Source organism: Eurosta solidaginis, chromosome 1 (assembly GCF_040869045.1).
Source record: "Eurosta solidaginis isolate ZX-2024a chromosome 1, ASM4086904v1, whole genome shotgun sequence".
NCBI classification, from domain to species: Eukaryota; Metazoa; Arthropoda; class Insecta; order Diptera; family Tephritidae; genus Eurosta; species Eurosta solidaginis.
In genome coordinates this window covers 13,888,944-13,911,353 of record NC_090319.1, presented here as the reverse complement: position 1 = coordinate 13,911,353, position 22,410 = coordinate 13,888,944, and the positions used below count along the sequence as shown (strand labels likewise).

At 39.5% G+C, this 22,410-nt stretch overlaps 2 protein-coding genes across 2 annotated transcripts in view; both read left to right on the top strand.

Annotated features, from left to right (window-relative positions):
• Nucleotides 1–22,410, top strand: part of sad (Cytochrome P450 family protein sad) — a 265,008-nt gene that overhangs the window by 60,647 nt on the left and 181,951 nt on the right. The gene's annotated exons all lie outside the window — the stretch shown is intronic.
• On the top strand, nucleotides 11,742–12,341 carry LOC137238885 (enhancer of split m5 protein-like). The gene has a single exon (XM_067763911.1). The coding sequence runs from the start codon at nucleotides 11,742–11,744 to the stop codon at nucleotides 12,339–12,341; it is 600 nt and encodes a 199-aa protein (XP_067620012.1).

Genomic DNA, 22,410 nt, shown 5'->3' with positions numbered 1-22,410 from the left:
TTATAACAAACGCGCATGTGCAAGGAATACCTGTACATTTAACAATAATAACCTGTAGGGAGAGCACATGACTCCGAATCTTTAACTGTGCGGGGATTTTTTTAGCTCACAATCTGAACCTGCATTGCACGTGTGCATTTACTGTAACGCACCCTCTCTGGTGCATCATTACACAGCAAAGTTCCCGTGACCGTTAAATGCACATACTCGTCCACATTGTGAAAGGACGTGTAAATTTGTCTTGGCAAGTAAATAAATCTGGAATTTGTGTGTGGAAGTTACATTTCGCAGCGGGGTCCATTTGCTAGTTGGTGCGCTCAGAGGAGAGGCGTAGTAAAATCATTCGTTTCGTCATGCATGTTTAATAAATTAAAGCTGGGTAGAAACTCCTCTCGCTTTCGTATAGATGCGCGCATGCGTAGCTAGAATTTTAGAGTACATTAATATTACTAATGGTTATGTGAAATTTGTTGGCCTCCTTGATAGGTTTTAAACTAACTTGTAACTAATTTAAAGTTAAATTGCTCTGTCACGTATTGAAATTATTAACGCATAAAGGACCTACCGGGCAAATTATTCAGCAATTTCATGTTTAATATAATGTACGAGTTTTCTCACCGAGAAAGAAATAGTAAAGATCCACACGAATGGCTTAGGATCCACACGAATAACTTAGAAGGTATCAAGGTAACTGGAAATCAGCTATACCTGTAGTATGTGCAAGCCAAGTAATCTCACCAATCTCCAAGACTGCCAGCAGACAGGCGGTTTGAAGGGCATTGGCATCGGGTATGAATAATTCTGAAGTGGTGCTGAGTCATATTTGTCAGTATCGCCGATGTGTGGAAGTAGCATGGCCGGCTAACACAACGAAGGTTCTGGGTTCAAGTTTTGGTAAAAGCATAATCAATATACAGAAGTACTTTAGGGAAAACATTTCTCAGGGGGGTTCGTCCCTAGACAGTGGTTTGACAAAATACTTCGAATGTATTTCTGCTATACAAATCTGCTTAGAAAAATTCCGCGGAGTCTCTTTTACGGGAGGTTGATGACGTTATAAAGAGACCGTGGTCTCAGGAGGGCAATGAACCCCTGAACAAGGAGATCCATTTGTTGAAAATGCTAGACAGCCGTTTTCGTGAGTGAGAGTGAAAGCATGCCATATCTGTGGTCTAAAAGACTACCACAAAGGACTTCCATAGGTTTTGGTTTAGGAGGAAGAGAAGAAATCTCGCCCTGAGCTCGGATCTGGCTCTCTGCTGAAGCGTTGCAGCCAAAACTTTTGCAACAAGTGCATATTTAGAGTTGAGACATGCTTGTGTAACCGGCACCAGCGCTGATTCTCCTAAATACAGAGTCCAAAGGCGGTTTCTTCTAGTGGCAAGGGGCGTTATCTCCTATAACATCTCGCGAATGACTCACAGAAGGATGATGACTCCAGGACTTAGGTGTATTTGTAAAAGATTAATGTTATTAAATGAGCTACAAGAGCTCTACCAGGGATTGAGTTTAAACTACAACAGAGATAATTTTACCGGAAACAAATAAATTTGTGCTTTTTGAGAAAGAGTCATCGGTTTCTTATCGGTAACAACAAATATCGACAAGTTATTGTTTTATTATTGACAGCGAGTTATCGTTGAGCTATCAGCTTATTATCGGCTTGTAAACGCCGAGGCATCGGCTTCTTAGTGGTTTCTTATCGACTTAAAATCGATCTATTACAGATGAGACATACATTTTTTATTAAAATTTTATCGGTATCTGTTTCATCTGTCCTCAATAACAAATCGATAAAACGCCAAAACACTTCGAGACGAATCGATAACTCTTTGATACTAAATCTTTAACTTTTTGACAACAAATCGATAAGTTTTCGTCGATAAATCGATAAAAAGTAAAAAAAATCGATAACAAAACGATAATTCTCAATAACACACCAATAATAAATTTTTAACAATTTCATAACAATTAGAAAACTTTTCGTTTTCAGTAACTCTGATAACATATCAAGAGTTTTCGATAAAAATCGTTAACTTTTTGATAACAAATCGATAATATTTCGATAAAAGCACCATAGCTCCTCTATAAAATAAACGACTTCTTATCGATAAGCTGTGTTATCGATAGAAAATTTATAGCACTTCAATAAAGCGATAGCTCGTTTATGCCTCGTCGATAGCTTACATATAACGCTGACATTCTGCATTATCCCACGCACCATACCTTTTCCGAAGACTACTCTTACGCTTACACTTACCTTACACTTGTATTCTGAATTCATTCAACTGTAAACAAAGATGTTTACACATCAAAAAGCAACACAGGTGCTTCTGATGTGAGCGAACTTATGTTGAATGGGACACAAAAAGAATCAAAACACCTGAAAAAATAAAAATTGCAAACTACTTCATTAAAATCGCAAACATAAGCGTAGACGAGAATAAAACGTACAGTAGCTACACAATCATTGCCATTATAATGACATGCATTGCAAATGTCCTTCAATAAAAATCGAAACCCCACAATCAAGACAATTCCAAATTCAACGCCAACCCAAGCCAAGGCATCCAATCAGCACAGCGATCAGTAAAGAAAACAGACACACAGCAACAACGGCCAATCTCTCCAACAACACCCACTGTGCTAACATGAGTACATCGAAAAGTCTGTCGGTACGTATATATATGTATATACATATGTCGTATGTCCATACCTATGAATGAGCCTTGCAGGGCATTAGCGCTTGTGGTTAACACGCGCCCGCAACAAGGCTCACAAAAATTGAAATAAAAAGCGTCGAAAAACGCGAATAAAAAAAAGTGTATAGCCATTTGAGCTTCTGGCTCGTTCTAAAGCTGTGTCTGACTAACTGATTTACAGACTAAGTTTTCGCTGGTTTTATGATGCACAGTGTATGGTTTCGAAGTATTGGAGCAAAAAACGTAATAACTTCTTGCAAAAATAAAAAATAAAATGGCGAAGACCGATCTATACTCTAGATTAATCCCTCAAAGATGCAAGTTATTCTATACTAATATAATTTTGCTTAGTTCTGGACCACTGTACAGACATGTCATTTCAGATTAGTTCCGGACCCTCTCTGGATTCTTTGAGGGCTATTTCGTGATAATCTTTTGACAATTTGAGATCCAATATATTGGATATTTGAAAGGCTGGCGTGAGTCGCCAGTTGCAAAAAATCATTGAGTAAACATTTTCACGGGTTTCAAAAATCACAGGTTACATTAGAGTCACCGGTTTCAAAAATGTCACAGATTACAAATGAGACACAAGTTCAAAATACAGCAGGTTTCAAAAATGTCAACAGTTAAAAAAGTCGCGGGTTCCAAAAGCTTCTTTTTGTTTTAGCAATAACTTCAGAAGTACATGCCTCGATATTATTAGTTTTAATTATATTTTTTTCCTTTTTAAGCGACTGGTCAAGAAAATCCACTTAATCGTGATAGCGCTAAAAATGCTTCAAAAATAATAAAAAAGGTTTCAAAAAGTCACCGGTTCCAAAAAAGTCACCCTAAACTAGCACTTCTTACAGAAAATTGCAGCTTTCATGAAATCATGCTCGAAACCGCACAGGTTTCAAAACCGTCAAATCTTTTATGGAATTATAGATTTCCATAAGTAGAGGGATCCTAAAAAAACAGGTCCCTAAAAAATCACAGGTTCCCCAAAATCATCGGTTTGTAAAAGTTACTGGCTCAAGAAAAATAAAAGGCCAAAATATCACATGCCCCAAAATAGTCACGTGTTCCCAAAAATCACAGGTTACAAAAAGTGGTTTCTGTTAAAACATCAATGCATCTAAATATGTAAATACAGCTTTTACAAAAAAAATCATGAGTGCACAAAAATCACCGTTTCCTAAATGATAAGTTCTTCCATAAGTCATGGGTAAATGGAAAATAGGTTAAACAGTACAGGTTTGATCCAAAAGCTTCCAAACATACACTGGTTCCAAAAATTACACTGAATTGAAAAAATCACAAGTTCCAAAAACGTCGACAGTTTCAAAAACAGCACAGTTCTAAAAAAGTCGTGAGCTTTAACAAGTTTGAAATTTCATTAAGTAAGAGAAAGGTTTTAAAATACGCACCGGTCTCCAAATAATCACAGGTTCGAAAAGAGAACTTATTTGAAAATGTCACCGGCTCCATAAGGTAACAAAATGTAAATATTTTCGCAGGTTCCAAAAAAGCCACGGGTTCAAAATTGTCTCAGGCTTAAAAAAGTTTCTAACAGCTTTTTAAATATCACGCCCTCCCAAAAAGTTGCAGGTTCCAGACATGCATAGCTTCTCAAAAAACTAAGCTGCTATTGTTGCTGTTGTTGTTGTTGTTGTTGACCCATCCAATAGGTGGGACCGATCACAAATTGTCATCAATATCCTCTAACGGGAGTCCAAGGAAACTTGCTGTTTCAATAGGGGTGGACCATAATGAGAGGGGTGTTAGAGGCGTTGGTTCCACAATACAGTGAAAGAGATGGTTGGTGTTATGTGGGGACACATTACAAGCAGGACATATGTTTTGTATGTCGGGGTTGGTTCTGGATAGGTAAGAGTTTAACCTGTTATAGCATCCCGATCAAAGTTGCGCAAGAGTGACTCGCGTTTCCCTAGGGAGAGTGCGTTCCTCTTCTGCTAGTTTTGGGTATTCTTCTTTGAGTACAGGATTCACCGGGCAATTCCTGGCATAGAGGTCTGACGCCTGTTTGTGGACTTCACTGGGGACCTGCTTGTGTTTTTTAGCTTCATACGGCTGTGTTCTCAGGTTCCGTATTTCCTCATAATGCTTACGGAGGTGACTCCTTAAGCCCCTGGACAGTGTTGGCTCATCAATCAGATGTCTGTTGGAATGTCCAGGTTTCTGGGTTTGGTTAGTTCTCAGGGTGTTCCTTGGAAGCATGGTTGTCTACCAGCTCTTAAGGAGCCAGATAACTGACTTATCTTGCTAGATAACGCTGGGATCTAGACCTTTAGATGTCGATATACATATATCAAAATCGTACACTGTTTGTTCGTGCTAGGATCGAACTTAAAATTTAAATAAAACGCTAGTAACAGAAAACGCACGAAACATTAACAACAACAACGAGTTAAGTTGTAATAATAACATTGATAAGCACCTTATAATGTAGCTGATGCATAACAAATGCGATCAAACACACACACACACACACACACGCGTACTCTCATTCATACAACATGCCAATGCCCAATACAATAAAGACAACAAAAACAAAAGTCTCATATGACGAGCGTCAGTTGGTGTGACGACGCATCAAGGCAACAAATGAACCAACGACGACGATGAACAAATGGTGGTTGATGTAGTGGTTGGCTATTGCAGTTGTTATTGCTGTTGTATTTGCACTGATGGTGCCTTTGTGTGCAGGTATGCCAAGCCCGACCAACCAAGCAAACAACCAGCCGTGCTTAAATCTTTAACTTGCCTGCTTTACCTCATCTCTACCATGTTTCTTATAGTGTACAACAACAGCAATGACAATGATCAACTACTCTGTATGCGCTGCACTGCTGTATAAATATGTATGTGCTGAGTGTGTTTATGTGCCGGATTTTCGAATCGTGAGAACCGATTTTGTCGTGTGTTTCCCACGCGAGGTGAACACCTGCCTATTTTTTTTTCTTTCTTAGTAATATAAGTACAGACTTACATTACTTGGCTCTTTTGCCTTTTTCCTTAAACTGTGTCTTTCTTCATTTGGGGTGGCTGTTGTTATTGCATTTATCGTTGTTGCTTTTGCTGTTGTTAGTGTTTATTACAGTTGCATACTTAAAGCACGTCTTATGTAGTCGACTTGGGGTTTGTTGCGCATGCGTGCCTGCGTGAATTGGATATCTGCGAAGCAAACAAACTTCTCCCCACTAGCTTTAACTTGATTCAGGTAAATTGTGGTTTTATATTAGTACGTCCAAACACACATACATACTTGGTAGATGATTCAGCAATGGTGGGTTGCTTTCTACGTAAGCACATTCAAGGACACAAATAAAAGTTCGCCCAGTTGGTGGCATTACAATCTTTTTTTTAAGTAATTCAAATTTCCGAATTCAAGCTCAGGTTATTATTTTCAAAAAATTTCAAGTTTTCATGTTTCAAAACCCATGTACGCTTTCAAAACTATTAAAACTTTCAAAACAAATACGGGTTCCCAAAAACACCATATATCCCTAAGACTTCAACGTTGCCCAATAGGCACAGGTTTCAAAAAAGGCACATGTACCAAAACTATAACCATTTTCTAAAAATGCAAAGTTATCACAAAAGTTAATTAGTTTCCAAAAATCACAGTCCACAAAATAATAAATTCTTCCAAAAGAAAAACAGGTCTCAAAAAATCCCCAAGTTCAAATCCTCAACTCTTTCAAAACATGTTACTTTCAAAACAGTAATGGATTCACAAAAATTAAAAGTTTCAAAATCATAATTTTTTTCAAAAACTATGCCGAATTCAAAAAATCACATACCCAGAACGTCAACAGTTCGCAAAAATCACAGGTCCCAAGAAAAACACATGTTTCGAATCTAATAACATTTTCCAAAAATGTAAAGGTTTTCAAAATTCATAAGTTTTCAAAAAAATTACATTTCCCAATATATTACGTTCTTCCAAAAAAAAAAAAAACACAGGTCTCAGAAAAGTTACAGGTTTAAAAATCATCAACGCTTTCAAAAAATCTAAGCTTTTAAAATAGTATTGGGTTCCCAAAAATCACAAGTAACGAAATCATAAAATCTTTCAAAAATTACACCGAGTCCAAAAAGTCACATGTCCTAAAAATGTCAACAGTTTCGAAATAAGTAAGCTCTAAATAGTCACATGTTCTATTAAATCAGAGGCTGAAAAATGCACGGGTTTCTGAAAAATCAAGTGTTCCAAAAAAATAACGGGCTTTAAAAAGAATCACCGATTCTATAAATTCTCAAAATCAAACAAGTAAGGAAGGCTAAGTTCGGGTGTAACCGAACATTACATACTCAGCTGAGAGCTGCGGAGACAAAATAAGGGAAAATCACAATGTAGTAAAAAGAACCTAGGGTAACCCTGGAATGTGTTCGTATGGCATGTGTATCAAATGGAAGGTATTAAAGAGTATTTTAAGAGGGAGTGGGCCATAGTTCTATAGATGGACGCCATTTAGGGATATCGCCATAAAGGTGGACTAGGGCTGACTCTATAATTTGTTTGTACTATATGGGTATCAAATGAAAGGTGTTAATGAGTATTTTAAAAAGGAGTGGCCCTTAGTTGTATATGTGAAGGCGTTTTCGAGATATCGACCAAACTGTGGACCAGGGTGATCCAGAACATCATCTGTCGGGTACCGCTAATTTATTTATATATGTAATACCACGAACAGTATTCCTTCCAAGATTCCAAGGGCTTTTGATTTCGCCCTGCAAAACTATTTTATTTTCTTCTACTTAATATGGTAGGTGTCACACCCATTTTACAAAGTTTTTTTCTAAAGTTATATTTTGCGTCAATAAACCAATCCAATTACCATGTTTCAACCCTTTTTTCGTATTTGGTATATAATTATGGCATTTTTTCATTTTTCGTAATTTTCGATATCGAAAAAGTGGGCGTGGTCATAGTCGGATTTCGGCTATTTTTTACACCTATACAAAGTGAGTTCAGGTAAGTACGTGAACTGAGTTTAGTAAAGATATATCGATTTTTGTTCAAGTTATCGTGTTGGAGGTCGAGCGGAAGGACAGACGGTCGACTGTGTATAAAAACTCGGCGTGGCTTCACCCGATTTCGCCCTTTTTCACAGAAATAAGTTATCCTCCTAGAATCAAAGTTAATATACTCTGTGAGCTCTGCTCAACTGTGTATAAAAATTACGCAAATGTCCAAAAAGTCACGTGATTGAAGAAATTACAGATAACAAAAATCACGAAGTCCCAAATAATTCTCAGGTTCTGAAAAAGTCTCCGGTTTCCAAATACTCTCTGGAAAAATGATTTCGTGGAAGACGAGTTCCGATAAATGCCACCGTAATGTATCATTGATGACGCCACTGTGCCGGAGCTTATCATGTTGACTAAAGCTTATTTATCTGAGACGATGGATAGTCTGCTTCCCCGGATATCAGCTTCCTCTCCATCTCACGATTCTGTAGGTAATTGAAACCAATGATACTCTATGGTATCACAACGCACGGCCCTGTGTGCCAAGTGAGCTTCTCCGGCATCTGACACATAAATTAGCCTTACTTACCTAATATGCTCGTAGTTGACATGTTACTTGTGACGAATCTTGGATATGCAAGGACGTTATGGAAACCAGAACACAGTTCACCCTAGCGTGGCTAGATAATGCAGAGGTCCCTAACAGGAACGCTAATTTAATTGAAACATAAAAAGAGCATTGGTCCTCCAATTAATGAAACATAAGGAGCACTGGTCTTAAAAATCCGTTAAACGAACTTTTATTAGGCCCTGCGTATGAGCACGTTGAAGCTCACTCCGATCTCATACTAATGCGGCATAGTGTGCTTTACGGCATTGCAACTTATATCTTAATGTTCAGAGCAAAAAGGAAAAACACAAAGCAAAATGTGCAGTAGAAACAGGTCGAGCGTCTTCCTCATTGCCGATGGGGCGGGCGGACGATTTTGGTTTTTTTGGCTAACATGCCGCAAGTCGTTTTGTCAGCTTGTCCGCCTGTCGTCTTGTCGTCTTTCTATGCAATTCAATTTAGTCGCCGCTGCAAAGCTGCAGTGATTTTTCTACACAGACTCCAGTGCATTGTAAGTTGCAACTAACAAACATGATTTTGATGGCAACTGACGTCTCGGACTAGGCTGCTTGTTGGCTGGCTCGTTTAGTTTTCTGTGGCACACGCGCGCTTTTGTAAGCACTCGAGTCAATTAGCTTAGTTTAATGGATGCTTGGCACATGCGCTTGACGATCGGCACGCTTCATGCCGCACACGCGCGTTCAGGTAAGCTTTGCTTGTCTTATGGAAAATGCATTCACATTTGCTTAGCTTTTTTTTATATTTACTTGCGCGCATGCGTCCTGTTAAGTGGGCGCTTACAGTGGGTGTGAGGGTTCGTAAGTCACAATGTGTTTGTTGTTGTATATTAACAAATTGTGAAGGCTATGCGTGCAGCTGCTAAGTTTTTGTAACTAGAAAATTTATTTATGGCTATTTTGGCAAATGGCAATAAACTAATTGAAATATTGGCATTCATTTTATGGTATTCATGTATTATGGAGCTTGCATCGGATTGGAGCAAATCGATGTGGACTGAAAAGTGCTCTTGTGGGCTTTGTGGGTAATAGCCGAACTAAATTATCTAATACAGCGACTAGAGGGAGACCTCTGCACTTTCACGAAGACGATTAGTAAGAGGTTAAGGCATTAAACGACGTATCATTGCTGTAAAGCGACTTATTGTGGTTCCTTAACTTAAAGCTCCAAACAGCAAGTAAAGCTCCAAACAACAGTGTAGATCACTAGGCTGAGCACAAGTCGGTGGCCCTTTCATTTGAGGTAAATGCCTTCAAGAAATTAGTAGGATAATGAAACAGGACTGATGGTTGCTAACATCTTATTACATTTCGATGGGTCTTACTGGAGTGGAAGGGATAGTCGATGGGTTGACTTAAGAGCGCACCCTAAGCTTTTAATCGAAGCTTCGATGGTGAAGTGAGCCAATTTTTTGGACGCCGTGGTATGGTGGTGGCGTATCGCCTATCACACCAAAGATCTTGTGTTCACGTCCCGGGCAGAGCAACATCAAAATTTTAGGTAAACATTTTTTTTTTTCAATTAGACTAAAGCATTTCTAAGCGGGGTAGGCCCTCGGCAATCATTTGGCAAGCACTCCGAGGGTATCTCTGCCATGAAAAGCTTCTCAGTGAAAACTCATTCTTTGCCTAACCAACGGTAGATGGTGCTCTCTCTTGACGAGTCAAGGAGCTTCAAATTACGCGCTCCAATGAAAAATCACGGGATGGGGTGAAAACCTTTGGTGATGAGCGTAGATACTTTGTGATTTCTGTAAGCTTTTAAGAAAATGGAACAGTATAATGACCTCACGAGGCTTAGACAATATCTCACTGGGGATCCTGTTCATTTGAGGTATGTAACATATATGTATGCGGGTTTGGTAATGAGCGCTGAGGGGTCCCTTCAAGGGCAATGCGGATGTCCTAGTTGCAAACGAATTTTGGGGACTGTTGGCTGCAAATGGATAGATTCTATTTGCACTTAACATCTGTTCACTTAACATCTGTTGAAGAGATTTAAGACAATCAGCCAGTCCTGTTGTTGGTGTTATAACTACAATAGCACTCCCGGAAAGAGAATATTGTGGATATCTTTAAGTATGTAGCGAAATTCCTTGAGAGTTTTTTTTTTGGCATCTGTTGTAACGACAGGCTTCCAAAATTTGTGCTCGGAGCCTCTCTTCACACAATCTCCCATCCGCGGCCTGAGAGATGTTTCACAGGTGTACCTGTATGTCGTGACCAGGACAATCTTAAAAAAAAAAACGGTGCTGGTTCTATTTATGCGGTGGTACAAGATTCTTGAGACTAGGGAAGTACTGCTGATGCTGAATGAAAAGGTTAAATGCCTTGGGATTATTCTGCCAGAAGCTTGATTTAACTGCAAGAGAATTTAATGTTTACTCAGATATGCAAACTGCTGATAAACCGCCGTGAGGTCAAGGGCTGTTAGCGATTGCTCGACCTCACTCGCAGTGGCATCGAATTACACTTTCATAAAAGTTATCTGTAACTGAACGTGGTCATATTCTCCATGCTTCTATACAGGTGATTTTCGCTAAGAAAGCGCTGGACTGACACAATCTCCTTGCAGGTGTAGAGATCTTTCTAGCCAGATGTTGACTACAAGCGCTCGGTGGAGCTATCAGGACTTACTTAAAACCATCTACTAATGGAAGTTGAAGTGTGCACAGGGTACTGACAAATGGGGGTTCATAAAGCACGATTTAATATATAGGACAAACCAGCTGTGTTTGCTGAATGTAGGTCGACGAGATGGAATCATACAGTTTCTACTAGAACCTCACAGAAGCTATTCTTCTTTAGTAGAATTCTACTTTCGTTTCCATATATTTCATGTGATAAGACAAGAGTTTATCTGCATATCAATTCACGCCAAAATGAACCAAGCTTAATTATATTTACTCCCTTAGGTATTACACAATCTTAAGAGGTCTCCCACTTGCAACCTAACACACGACTACAAACGCACGAGACCATCATCAGCATTTCAAGCACCAAAGCATTGCTCGCTTCCAATACGAAATACCTAAAGGAATAAAAGCGACTGCATGCAAGTCACACTCCTGACACAGGCACGCACAAAAACAACAACAAAGTCAAACAAACAGACAATCACATACACAAATACACACTCAATGCGCCTTTATGCTCCCAATGATGTGCCTGCATCCGTTGCAACAAAATGTTGCACACTCAGTTAGGGGTTGGTTGTTACTGCCACAGTCGATCGAGCGTCTGTGCGTGTATAAAAGTCGCAACAGCCAGCAACTCAACATCATTCACAACGCATCCTTCGTTGAGTGCATACAACACACAATAAGTGTACACACAAAAGAAACTCAAAGAAAACGTATAGAAGTTTTAAAATTGAAGAAGAAAAATTCTTAAAATCGCATAAAAGTCACAACTTATTATACAACAACAAAGATGTCGCCCAACGCAAAATCCGTGCAACCACAATTTTATGCTACCAAAACGGAACTCTATTTGAAAGTTAAGAAACCGCTGCTGGAACGTCAAAGACGCGCACGCATCAACAAATGTTTGGATACATTGAAATCACTGGTTGCCGAGTTCCAAGGTGATGATGCCATCATGCGTATGGATAAAGCTGAAATGTTAGAATCAACAATAGCCTTCATGCGTCAACATAGCCGTCGTTCAACAATGCCTGCCGTAGCACCACTCGCGCCTATGGATAGCTTCCGCAATGGTTATATGAATGCGGTCAATGAAGTTTCGCGCGTCATGGCTGCAATGTCTGGTATGAGCGTAGATGTGGGCAAATCGGTGATGACACATTTGGGCAGTGAATTCAATCGTCTACTACAGCAACAACAAGATCTGCAGCCAAAACAAACGCAGCTGGAACAGAGAATCACAGATAAGACTTGTGAGAAGATATCACGTCCATCTAGTCGCGCTTCATCCGGTTATTATAGTGATTGTGAGCATGATAGTCCAATGCCTTCACCAGCCGCTACTGCAGTCAACGTCGAGCGTGCTACCTGGCGTCCTTGGTTGTAGATGGGCGAGCTTGAGAGCCGTTTGAAGCTTGCGCCGTACAATGGCGCTGCTTGCATCCCAGAAGACTTGCTGCAACGTTTGTGTGTGTTTGACTGTGATCGCATTTATTTGCATTTTTATTTGATCTTCCATAAGACATAAAGAAAGGCTTTAATAGTTTGTAAGTTTGTAGAGTTTTAAAAATAATTGTTAACAAGAGCTTTAATAGATTACTAAGCAAAAAATTTAAATAAGCCATCAAAATATTTTAAAAATAAATTTTTATAAACAAAAAAAAACTTGTCTTTGAATTGCTAAAAAAGGTGGAAAAGGTGAGTATCTTTTTGCAGGTATAAAGAATTAAAATTGACTAACATTAAATTGTTCCAATTGGGAGTTCGAAGCTGTTTCAACCAGGCTCTTTGAACAAAAGTGACTATCGCAAACGTTGAGTTAAAACGCTTTGCTTATCATTTTGTTTCAGCAGAGCTAGAACCCTACCCTCTCTTGTTGTTAAGATTTGTCTAAAACAATCCTCAATCCGCTGCTAGGTTATTCAGTCCCAATTTAATTGTTACTCTTATGATTATTGTGAGAGGTTTCATACCGTACCACTCATCCGACGTTAGATATTTGACGTAAGATTGTTGTTATTGTATTAACTGTGCTTCGCCAAATCCAATAAGCTCTTTCACTTACGAGTTGTATTAGGAAATTTCTGTCGGAAATCCAAGAAAAGTGGTCGCTTGAACAGGGTTGGACCATAAAAATTTTGATATTGGAGACTTTGGTTCCATATTACAATTGCAAATATGGTTGATATCAATGTAATACATTGCACTTAGGACATACATAGAACGCATATGCTAGGTGATTCGGTATAAGTACGTAAGAGTTTAATTTGCTACAGTATACAGATCGAAGTTCAGCCTGACTAAAGCGCATGGAAAATTTACCGACTATTCGTGAATGGGACAGTCGAATACCTTCATAATGCTTTCGGAGAAATCCCTTATTCGCCTGGGACGCGGAGCTGCATCAAACATTATTTTTTTTTTGCAGAGCAGAAAGGATCGAAAGCTTCAAATTGTCCTACCGTCTAAGTATAATTTGCCCCCCCCCCCCCCCCCCCCCCCACACAGTGTGATATATCATCAACCTAGCTGATATAAAGTCAGGATTGGAATAAATAATTAATTTTTCTAGCTCTACTCACCAATTAACGCTTTTACATAAAAATAAATATATTATTTGTAAAAATGTTTAAATTTTTATTGAGCTAAATAAATTTAAATTGAGAAAGGTTAGAAAAATTAGAAAAATGCATTAAAGAAAACGTATTATCGTGAAGAAAAGCATATTTTTGCATGTAGTAATAAGTAATTGCAATAAACTTAAATAAATGTAATCAAAATCAAAAAATCTAAGTCGATAACGTTATGTTAATCGCTGAAACTGGAGTCGAACTCTTCATCTAGGTTTGATATGTCGGAGCCTTGATCAAAATTTGCTTCTGGGTTTGATAGTTGAATAGTTTAAGTGATGATCTCATTTCACCTGCTAATGAAATCGTAAATTTTTTGCTTTCACACAGAAGTAACTGCTCGATTAGTATGAAGGATGAGACGGACAATCATGGCGGAACGATACAAGGTGGGAGCATGGTGACATACCTACAAACAAAAAAAATTCCATGTACTTGCAAATTCGATGGACAAATGTCAAAATGGTACTGCGCCGGTAGTTGGTGTATCAAATCAAATAAAAAAGGTTATAATCAGCTATTCGTTGCGGCCACTTTGTATCGTTCCGCCATGCAGCCAATGACATTTGCTTTGAAAACTAAGAAGCGGAAACGGAAGCGGAACGCTGCCAACAGAGTTGCATTGTGCTTTTGACTTCACTGGGCATTCGATTAGCTACTAATGAAATAATAATAGATTCGAATTTTGTAGGGAAGATTAAGCTCAATAAGCGTCTTAATGTAGAAAGCTGCCTTTATTATTCAATAAGCCGTCTGTGTGAAGACAGTATAACGCTTTTGCGTTGCGAGCAGGCAACAATTTTCACAAAAGAACGAAATACTCCGTAAAGGCGGTGCCTGTTTTTTAGAATAGAACAACAACCTTTGCGCGGCGTACAAAAAGCGTAACACTATAGCCAGAAAAGAAAACGCTATATCACTGATGCTGGACGAGTAAAGCTGGAGTCATTGGTGCTTTATCGGTAACCGTATCGGTAACCTTTTAACAGCTGATTCGACCAACCTTATGAGAATCAATGCAATCGATTATTGGTGCCGCTAAGGTCGTAACCGTATCGTAGCCAACCAATTGGTTTTTGGTTTACCGTCGTAACGATAAACAGCTGATTACGTTAGGGATACGACTACAGCGATACGACATACGGCACCAATGATTCCCGCTTAAGGGTATGTAATATTTTAGTTGCGTCTGAACTTTTGTGATGGTTTCTACATTATGCTGCATCCCGCTGACCTGATAACCTTCTTTTTGAATTTTTTATTTTTTTTGAATAGTTTCTTATCAAATGTGATAACTTTTTCCTTTTCTAATGACTAGCCTTCGAAAAAGATATCACTGGTCATCCATTCTTCTTTAAAAAGACGTCTGCAACTTTTCCACTCATAAATTTTGAAACTTCTTTTTTTATTGGAGTCAACTTTGAGCTGTAATTTCACATTCAATGGCAAAAAGTCGAGTTAAAACTTTTTCTTAATTGATATGCTTCCAAATAAAGCTCCGTTAGTCTATTCAACTTAGTTCAAATTTCCTAGTTTTTTTTTTATTTTTTCCGCTTAATTACGCATTTCTAAATACAATTTCGAAAGAATTTTTTGCGTGGTGCTCCTTTTAATTTTTCCTACATATTGGCGGGAGGGGACCTACTTGTTGTATGCCGACTGCGAAAGGCATGTGCAGGGTAGACAAGTTTTCACTGAGAAGCTTTTCATGGTAGAAATACACTCGGAGTGCTTGCCAAACACTGCCGAGGAGCGACCCCGCTTAGAAAGCGTTTCCAACTTAGGTAGACTCCACACGCGCCCCAACCCCGGTCCCTCCAAGGTATATACCTACATCGTTACGTTGAAGAATAAGGCTTTCAGGTCATAATTAGTTTTCCATTGTTATATTTGAAATTAATTTCTAACACAAACAATAAAATGCAGCATAATCAATTTAACACTTTGCTCCCACCCTCTTTGCCACCCTACCGGAGCGTCGGTAGAACGTGCAATGCGGTGTGCTAGCGGCCACGATATAAATTCAAAAGTACACTTAAACAAGTCGACACGTGATGTGAAAAATATGAATAATCACACTTAGATAATATACAAATGAGCAGGAGTATGTATGATGTATGTTGGAATTGTGAGGATGATTTCGGGATATTTTTGTTTCATGGAAAGAGGAATCTCATAATTCTTCAATACTTCGGAAAATAATAGTTTTTTCAGTTTTTATATCATTTTGATATTAAGGGCTGAATTCTCTATTGCGAACGATAGCTCAGACGAACGATTCGCCTCCAAATGATTTCGTCTCGCAATGGTATTTCTTATCATTTTCGTTCGCGCTTTACGTTTCTTACTTTATGCCATACAGGAAGGCGAAAGCAATTGTCAAATGATATGTTACCATCGTTTAACATAGTACGTTCATATTTGTACGAACGTTCGTTTCGTAATAGTTTTTTTATTTCTCTCGAAAAATAAATAAATTTTTAGAGATTTTTATTTTCCTCTGTTTTTAAGTTTTTTATTTCCCATTTTTCAATAGGTAAATTTCATCATTTTAGTGAATAGTATTGTAACGAATTTTGGGAAATTCTGCTTATTTGAAACCGTCTGCTAACGTTCGAATCGCTGAACTGCCGAATGAATAATTCTAGTATTCAGTAATGCAAAATGGTCTTTATTAGACTACTTTCAGAGTACTTCACAGTAACACTTATACTTCACAACTAATTGCGTGTTTAAATCAAACTGTTTACTGACTACTCAGCTTGCACTGCTTTTATACTCCCCGTTACTTCATTCGCATATTTCTACTAAAGTCCAGACGTTTCGCCTTCTAGAACTGCTGTATCTCCTGCTTGGTAATTTCTATATGTATGCATATTTGTAGTTTATGTTTATCTTATAGCCATATGCGGGTGTATGCGTGAGTACTACTTCGGCTGATGATTATATGTCTTTGTGAGTATCTCTTCGTTGCCTTGTATGTATGCGTGTAAATGATGATTGATTTGTTTACCTAAACACGAGTGGCTGCTTCATGTTTTTTGTTTATTGTTGCATGATTATTTATTTAGTATCAGCTTAGGGATGCTAATATTCGTCACAGTATATATATTAGGGCGGTCGTAATGAAATCACCGATTTTTTCAGTAACTTTCCTTCAAACGTTAATAACAACGGTAAAAATATTAAATATATATAAATTAGATCCCGATTGGGGTTTCAGTTCAGATTACGTTTTGAAGACTCAATGTATTAAAATATGAGATTTAATCACTGTGCGACCCCTCTCAACCGGCTCCGATCAGAACCAAAATTTATAAATGATATCGCCTACCATAACATGATTAATTTTTTGAGTTTCCGTAGGGAGTTCTATTATTTAACCCGTGTGTGAAACCCCTTACTGTTGTTGTTGTTGTTGTTGTTGTAGCAGTGCTTCGCCCCATCCAATAGGTGCGACCAATCACAAATTGTCATCAATGTCCACTAACGGTAGTCCAAGGAAAATTTCTGTTTCAACAGGGGTGGACCATAATAAGGGGAGAGATGGTTGGTGTTGTTGGGACATATTGCAAGCAGGACATACATTGTGTATGTCGGGGTTGATTCTGGATAGGTAAGAATTTAACCTGTTACAGTATCCAGATCGAAGTTGAGCTAGAGTGACTCGCGTTTCTGTCGGGAGTGTGCGTTCCTCTTCTGCAAGTTTAGGGTATTGTTCTTTGAGTACAGTATTCACCGCGCAGTCCCTGACATAGAGGTCCGACGCCTGTTTGTGGATATCACTGATGGCCTCCTCGTGCTTTTTTGCTTCATACGGCTGTGCTCTCAGGTGCGGTATTTCCTCATAATGCTTACGGAGATGACCCCTTGCTTGTTTCAAAGAACGTCTTACCCCAAAGTTTTTTTAAAAACATAAATAATTTAATGCCGAATTCCATAACCTCCCAATATTTCGGGATCAACATTAATAATTAGAGAAAAGGTACTCGCTGAGTTGCAATTTAGCTAACGTTAGCCGCACGCGCACAATAGCACGCGACCAAATCAAGTTTTTCAAACGCTTTCGGCACTTTATTTGGCAATACCAAACGTCGCCCAACGCCCAATCGCCTTGCATTTCAAGACCAACGTGTGGCATGCACGTGACCGTAAGTTAGGCGAACAAAACTGGCAGCTAGGCGCGTGTGCATATGCACCTGATTGCCAAAGTATCAATGATGAGGATGATTGCTTGAAGTTTTTGGCGCGTGCTTTGCGTTTTGCATGGAGACTATGTGGGATGTCGTCTGGGGTAGGGCTGCAATTTAAATAATAATACGAATACGAAAAGCTTGAAAAAGGGTTCAAAGGGTGGAAGAAGCATTGTATATAAGACGCGAATCGAAAGCGTTAATTCGGCAATGTTTTCGGATAGGGCTGCCGTCTAATTCAATTAGTCTTAATATTTTGCAATCCTTCGGATACCTTGATTATATATTTTCGTTAACATTCATACAGGGTGGGCCAACTACCCAGTGAGCATACAGAAAACGAAAATTACGAAAGTTTATAGATAAGTGGCTGAAGAAGATAATAAACGGCCTTTGGTCAGAAGTGTTTAGGTACAGTTGCCGCATTTTTCTAAATTAAAATGTCTTCTATACGTTTGTTAAGTTAGAAGTCATAATATTACAAAGTGAGCAGAGGCGCGTTCAAACGGCTGAGTCGATAGAGCAATCTGCCTTAACACCAATAGGCATACAGTCATACTCCAGTTCAAAGCTCAGCACCCTAAAAGCTTGCTGATGAAGAAGTGAAACTCAGAAATATGTCTCAGTACCACCACTGTGCGCAAATATTGAAAGTTTTCTCTAATACCTTCTAACTTTTTGTTTTGAGTTTTCAAACAGCTGCAGAGCTTTACCGCTCTGAAATCATATTTTCAACGCTCAATCACTGGCGTTTGCCGACGACATCGACATCATCGGCCTGAATAACAGCACCGTAGTCCTGCTTACTCCAACCTGTAAAAGAAGCGGCAAAGATATATTTGATGGTGAATGAGGACAAGACTAATTACCTGCTGTCATCAAGCAAAGAGTCAGCTCATGTCCCCCTTGGCAACCACGTCACTGTTGACAGTCATTATTTCGAAATAGGAAAGGGATTTGGTTATTTGGGAACCTGCATTGATACAAACACAAGGTCGATCTAGAAATCCAGCGAAGAATCACTCTTCCTTGGTTAGGTTAAGAGGGCGTGCGTGGGTGATACTTGCACTTCCACTCGGAGACATTTTTGTCCATTGCGAGTGCCCTCAGTAAGTACCGGGTGGCGGCAAATTCGTTTAGCCCCATTACCTCCTAGCGGTCTCCAACGAACCACATGCTTTCCCTGATGAACCCAAGAAGAAGCGAGCCGTCCACCTTCCAGACCTCTGCCAGGCTGTCGAAGAAGCGTGAGCCCAGAAATCTGAGCCTTCTTCTTTGAAGCGCCGGGCATCGGCAGAGAAAGTGGTAGATCGACTCCTCTTCTTCCTCATCCTGACAGCTTCTGCAGAGGGAGCTTGTTGGTAGTCGCCACCGTCGGAGCATTGGTGCGAGAGCACAATGACCTGTGATGACACCCGTAAGTACCCTTCCCGCAGATTTGTTCAGTTTGAGAAAGAAGCTGGTGCCCTTCCTATCCAAGCATGGCCATAAGGAACTTGAGATTTCGCAAACTTATTGGTCCATAGCAAGTCCGTTGCCCTGTTCTCATATTCGTCGATTCTCCCTAGGAGACAACTCAGCGGCGGTCGGACGAAGCTGTCCACCTCACTTATGTCTAAGTCGGAACCTTTCCTAGCCATCTCATCCGCGAGTTTATTCCCTTCAATGCCGCTGTGCCCAGGGACCCAGCAAAGGGAGACATTGAGATGACTTATAGAAGCCATAGAGGCTCTACACCTCCGCACGATGTTCGATTTTCTCATGTTGGACTCTAATGCCCTTAAGGCGGCTTGGCTGTCAACAAAGATTGTTACGTCGGTGTTGGAGACCGCAATATCTTGGAGCAACTTTGCTCCTCTCTCTATCGCATAAACCTTGGCTTGGAATACACCGCATGCGTCAGAAAGTCGGAATGATTGGCTTAGCTGTAGATTTGTTGAGTACATCCCAGCTCCAGTTCCCTTTTACATTTTCGAGCCGTGGGTGTATATTGTGAAGCCCCTTTCGTTGTCTAGGCCTACTTCCCATTCCTTCCTTGCCGGATATCGTATGTTCTGAACCTGGAAGCCCAAAACAAAAAAACTAAGAATTATAGTTTTCTTTGTAGAAATATTCAACAGAGTTATGTCTTCAGAAAACTTTAACCCTCTGCGACCTTGAAATTTTAGCTCATCCATTGGCAAAAAAAAAAATATTTCCTTCAAATACATACGTAATACAAATATGTTAATTTAAGGTATTTACAAAACACTTTCCCACACTTTTCGAAAGAATGGTGTACACGACGCGCAACAGCATCAACAGCAGCAAGTGTCAGCGCATCCCACTTCCGCACCCTGCGCGCGTACTTATTTGCATAAAATTCAATTCGCAGTAAAAAATGTGAAACCACCCTTCATGGGCGCCGCACATACATATTATTCAATCCTGCTATATTTTTATTGTTTTATTCATTTTTTATGTTTATTTGTATGCCTCGCCCTACAATCGTATGATCAGCGGTGCCAAATTGCAAACATCTGCCGCTCAAACAAAAATAAAACCCAAATGCCGAAAACCGTGGGATAATTTTTCGAAATTCCACCGACTCTGCCCTTACGTTGTGCGCGCTGCTGAGAACGTCATCGAAACCGAAACTTGTTTAATGAGGTCGCCGCTATGCGCAGGATGCAGGAGTGCATGTGTTTTTGTGTGTGATTCAGCTTTGTGCAAAAAACAAAAATTGAAAAAAAGGGGATGGGCGCGCCTGTTGGCTTGTCAGAGCGACAAGTGTTGTGGCTTTTGTTACTCTTACTTTGTTGCTTTTATTTACTGTTCCAGTTTTGTGTTTTTGTGCTGCTCTTGCTGCCGCACGCTCAGCACGTGTAGTCCTCATTAAAGCTGCTGCTGCTTGCAACCACATGTGAATCATATGCGGTTTTATTTATGTGCTCTGTTTACACTGTTTGTCCTCCATGCAGTCGCGCGCCTCACACAACCCTGCGCCCTTTGTCAGCGAGAGTTGAATGGTGAGGCGCGAGACCAGATGATGCGCCAGCTATAAAAACACGCGCGTCTCTTAGGCCAACACGCATTCAATACAAAGCAAGTCAAGAGTGAAGTAGGCAAAAGCGAGTTGAAAGTTTTGCAAAAAAGAAGTTCGTACTTAATATTTAAAGAAAAAACACAGTTTTTGATTTAAACGATATTTAAAAATGCACGTTTCAAGCTTAAAGCGCGCGCCAATGTTGAACAAATTCAAATTATTAGCCACGCGTATGCGCCAAATCTTTAAATTCGGTAAAGCAAAAAACGCGCCACATCACAATGGGAGCAGCAGCGCTAGTCATAACAACACCAACTATGACTACGAAAATAATAACAACAATAACAATGAAATTAGCAAATTATCATTGCTACTCACGTGTGAAATGGCACAAAATGCCGCCAATGAATGGCTACTTGAACAGGCTGTCTACGACATTAGCGCTGCCGTCAACTACGCACCGGACACAGGAGAAGATGCGGAAACGTCGCACGTGATTTGCCTTCAAACCGATGCAGGACACTTTTACTGGAATTCAACTGCAGCATTAGAAGAGCACCAACAAGTTGTTTTAGGTGTTTGGCTGTGAAGCAGCGCGAAGCTGTTTAAAAGTGGGAAAGCATAAAAAAGTCTAGCAAGAAAATGCAACAAAAATATTTTGATTATGTTGCATGTAACAGTTAGCGAGGCAAGCCAAGACAGAGAGGCAAGCAAGTCGGTTAGAGAATAAAACAAAAAATATTTGAAGCAATGAGCAACATTCTCAGCAACCTCCAATACAAAAACTACTTGCTACAAATTGCTTAATGTATGAATGAAACAAAACCCGAGCTTCCTACACAGAATTATAGTCGGTTCTTGCCAAAGCCAATGTCTGGCTAACGTCGTTATTAACTGCGCTTCGTAAAGCTGACGACCAACATCGACGAACAAGGCTATGAATGGCGAAACTGGTTTCTGCTCAACGCGCCACAAACTGCCCCAAACGACCGAAGCAATTTACGAACATTAAGCTTCGCCTATGAATGAACAAAAAATGAATGGAGCTTGTTGTTGCATAAATGCAACGGCATATTTTACGTGTAGCGTAACGTAATCTCGCAAACCGGTGCTAACAGCTAGCTCGCTCATCTTAGTCGCATGCATACTAAACAAGCTGTTTGTTGTTTTTTGGCGCCATGAAAAAAGCTGCTTAATGAATGAATGTTGGTATAACTGCATTGTTGTTGCATTATGAGTTGCACGGAGAGCTTAATCTTTTGGAGAGGCCATTTGAGCAGCGTGTGTTTGTGGGCTTGTGCATTTAATGTGATGCACTTAACTAATTGCTGTTTATGCAGTGTGAGCAGTGTTGCCATAGTTAGATTTTAATTTGATATTTCATAAATGTAAAAATTACTTATATTTGTTTTAAAATTAATATGAAGATAAAAAGTAATAAAATATTTACGCACAAAATGTATATTTAACATAGGATATTTCGTTCTTCCCCTCACACAATAGTACCGAATCTCATACGACTGACAAGTTTTCAAGCAACTGGGCCACGATTTGGCAGTCTTTCACATAGGTAAGCACAATATGTGAACTCTTTGGCTACTCCAAAGC

Coding starts and splice junctions, on each gene's coding strand:
- LOC137238885 (XM_067763911.1), top strand. CDS start 11,742: ATGTCGCCCAACGCAAAATCCGTGCAACCACAATTTTATGCTACCAAA.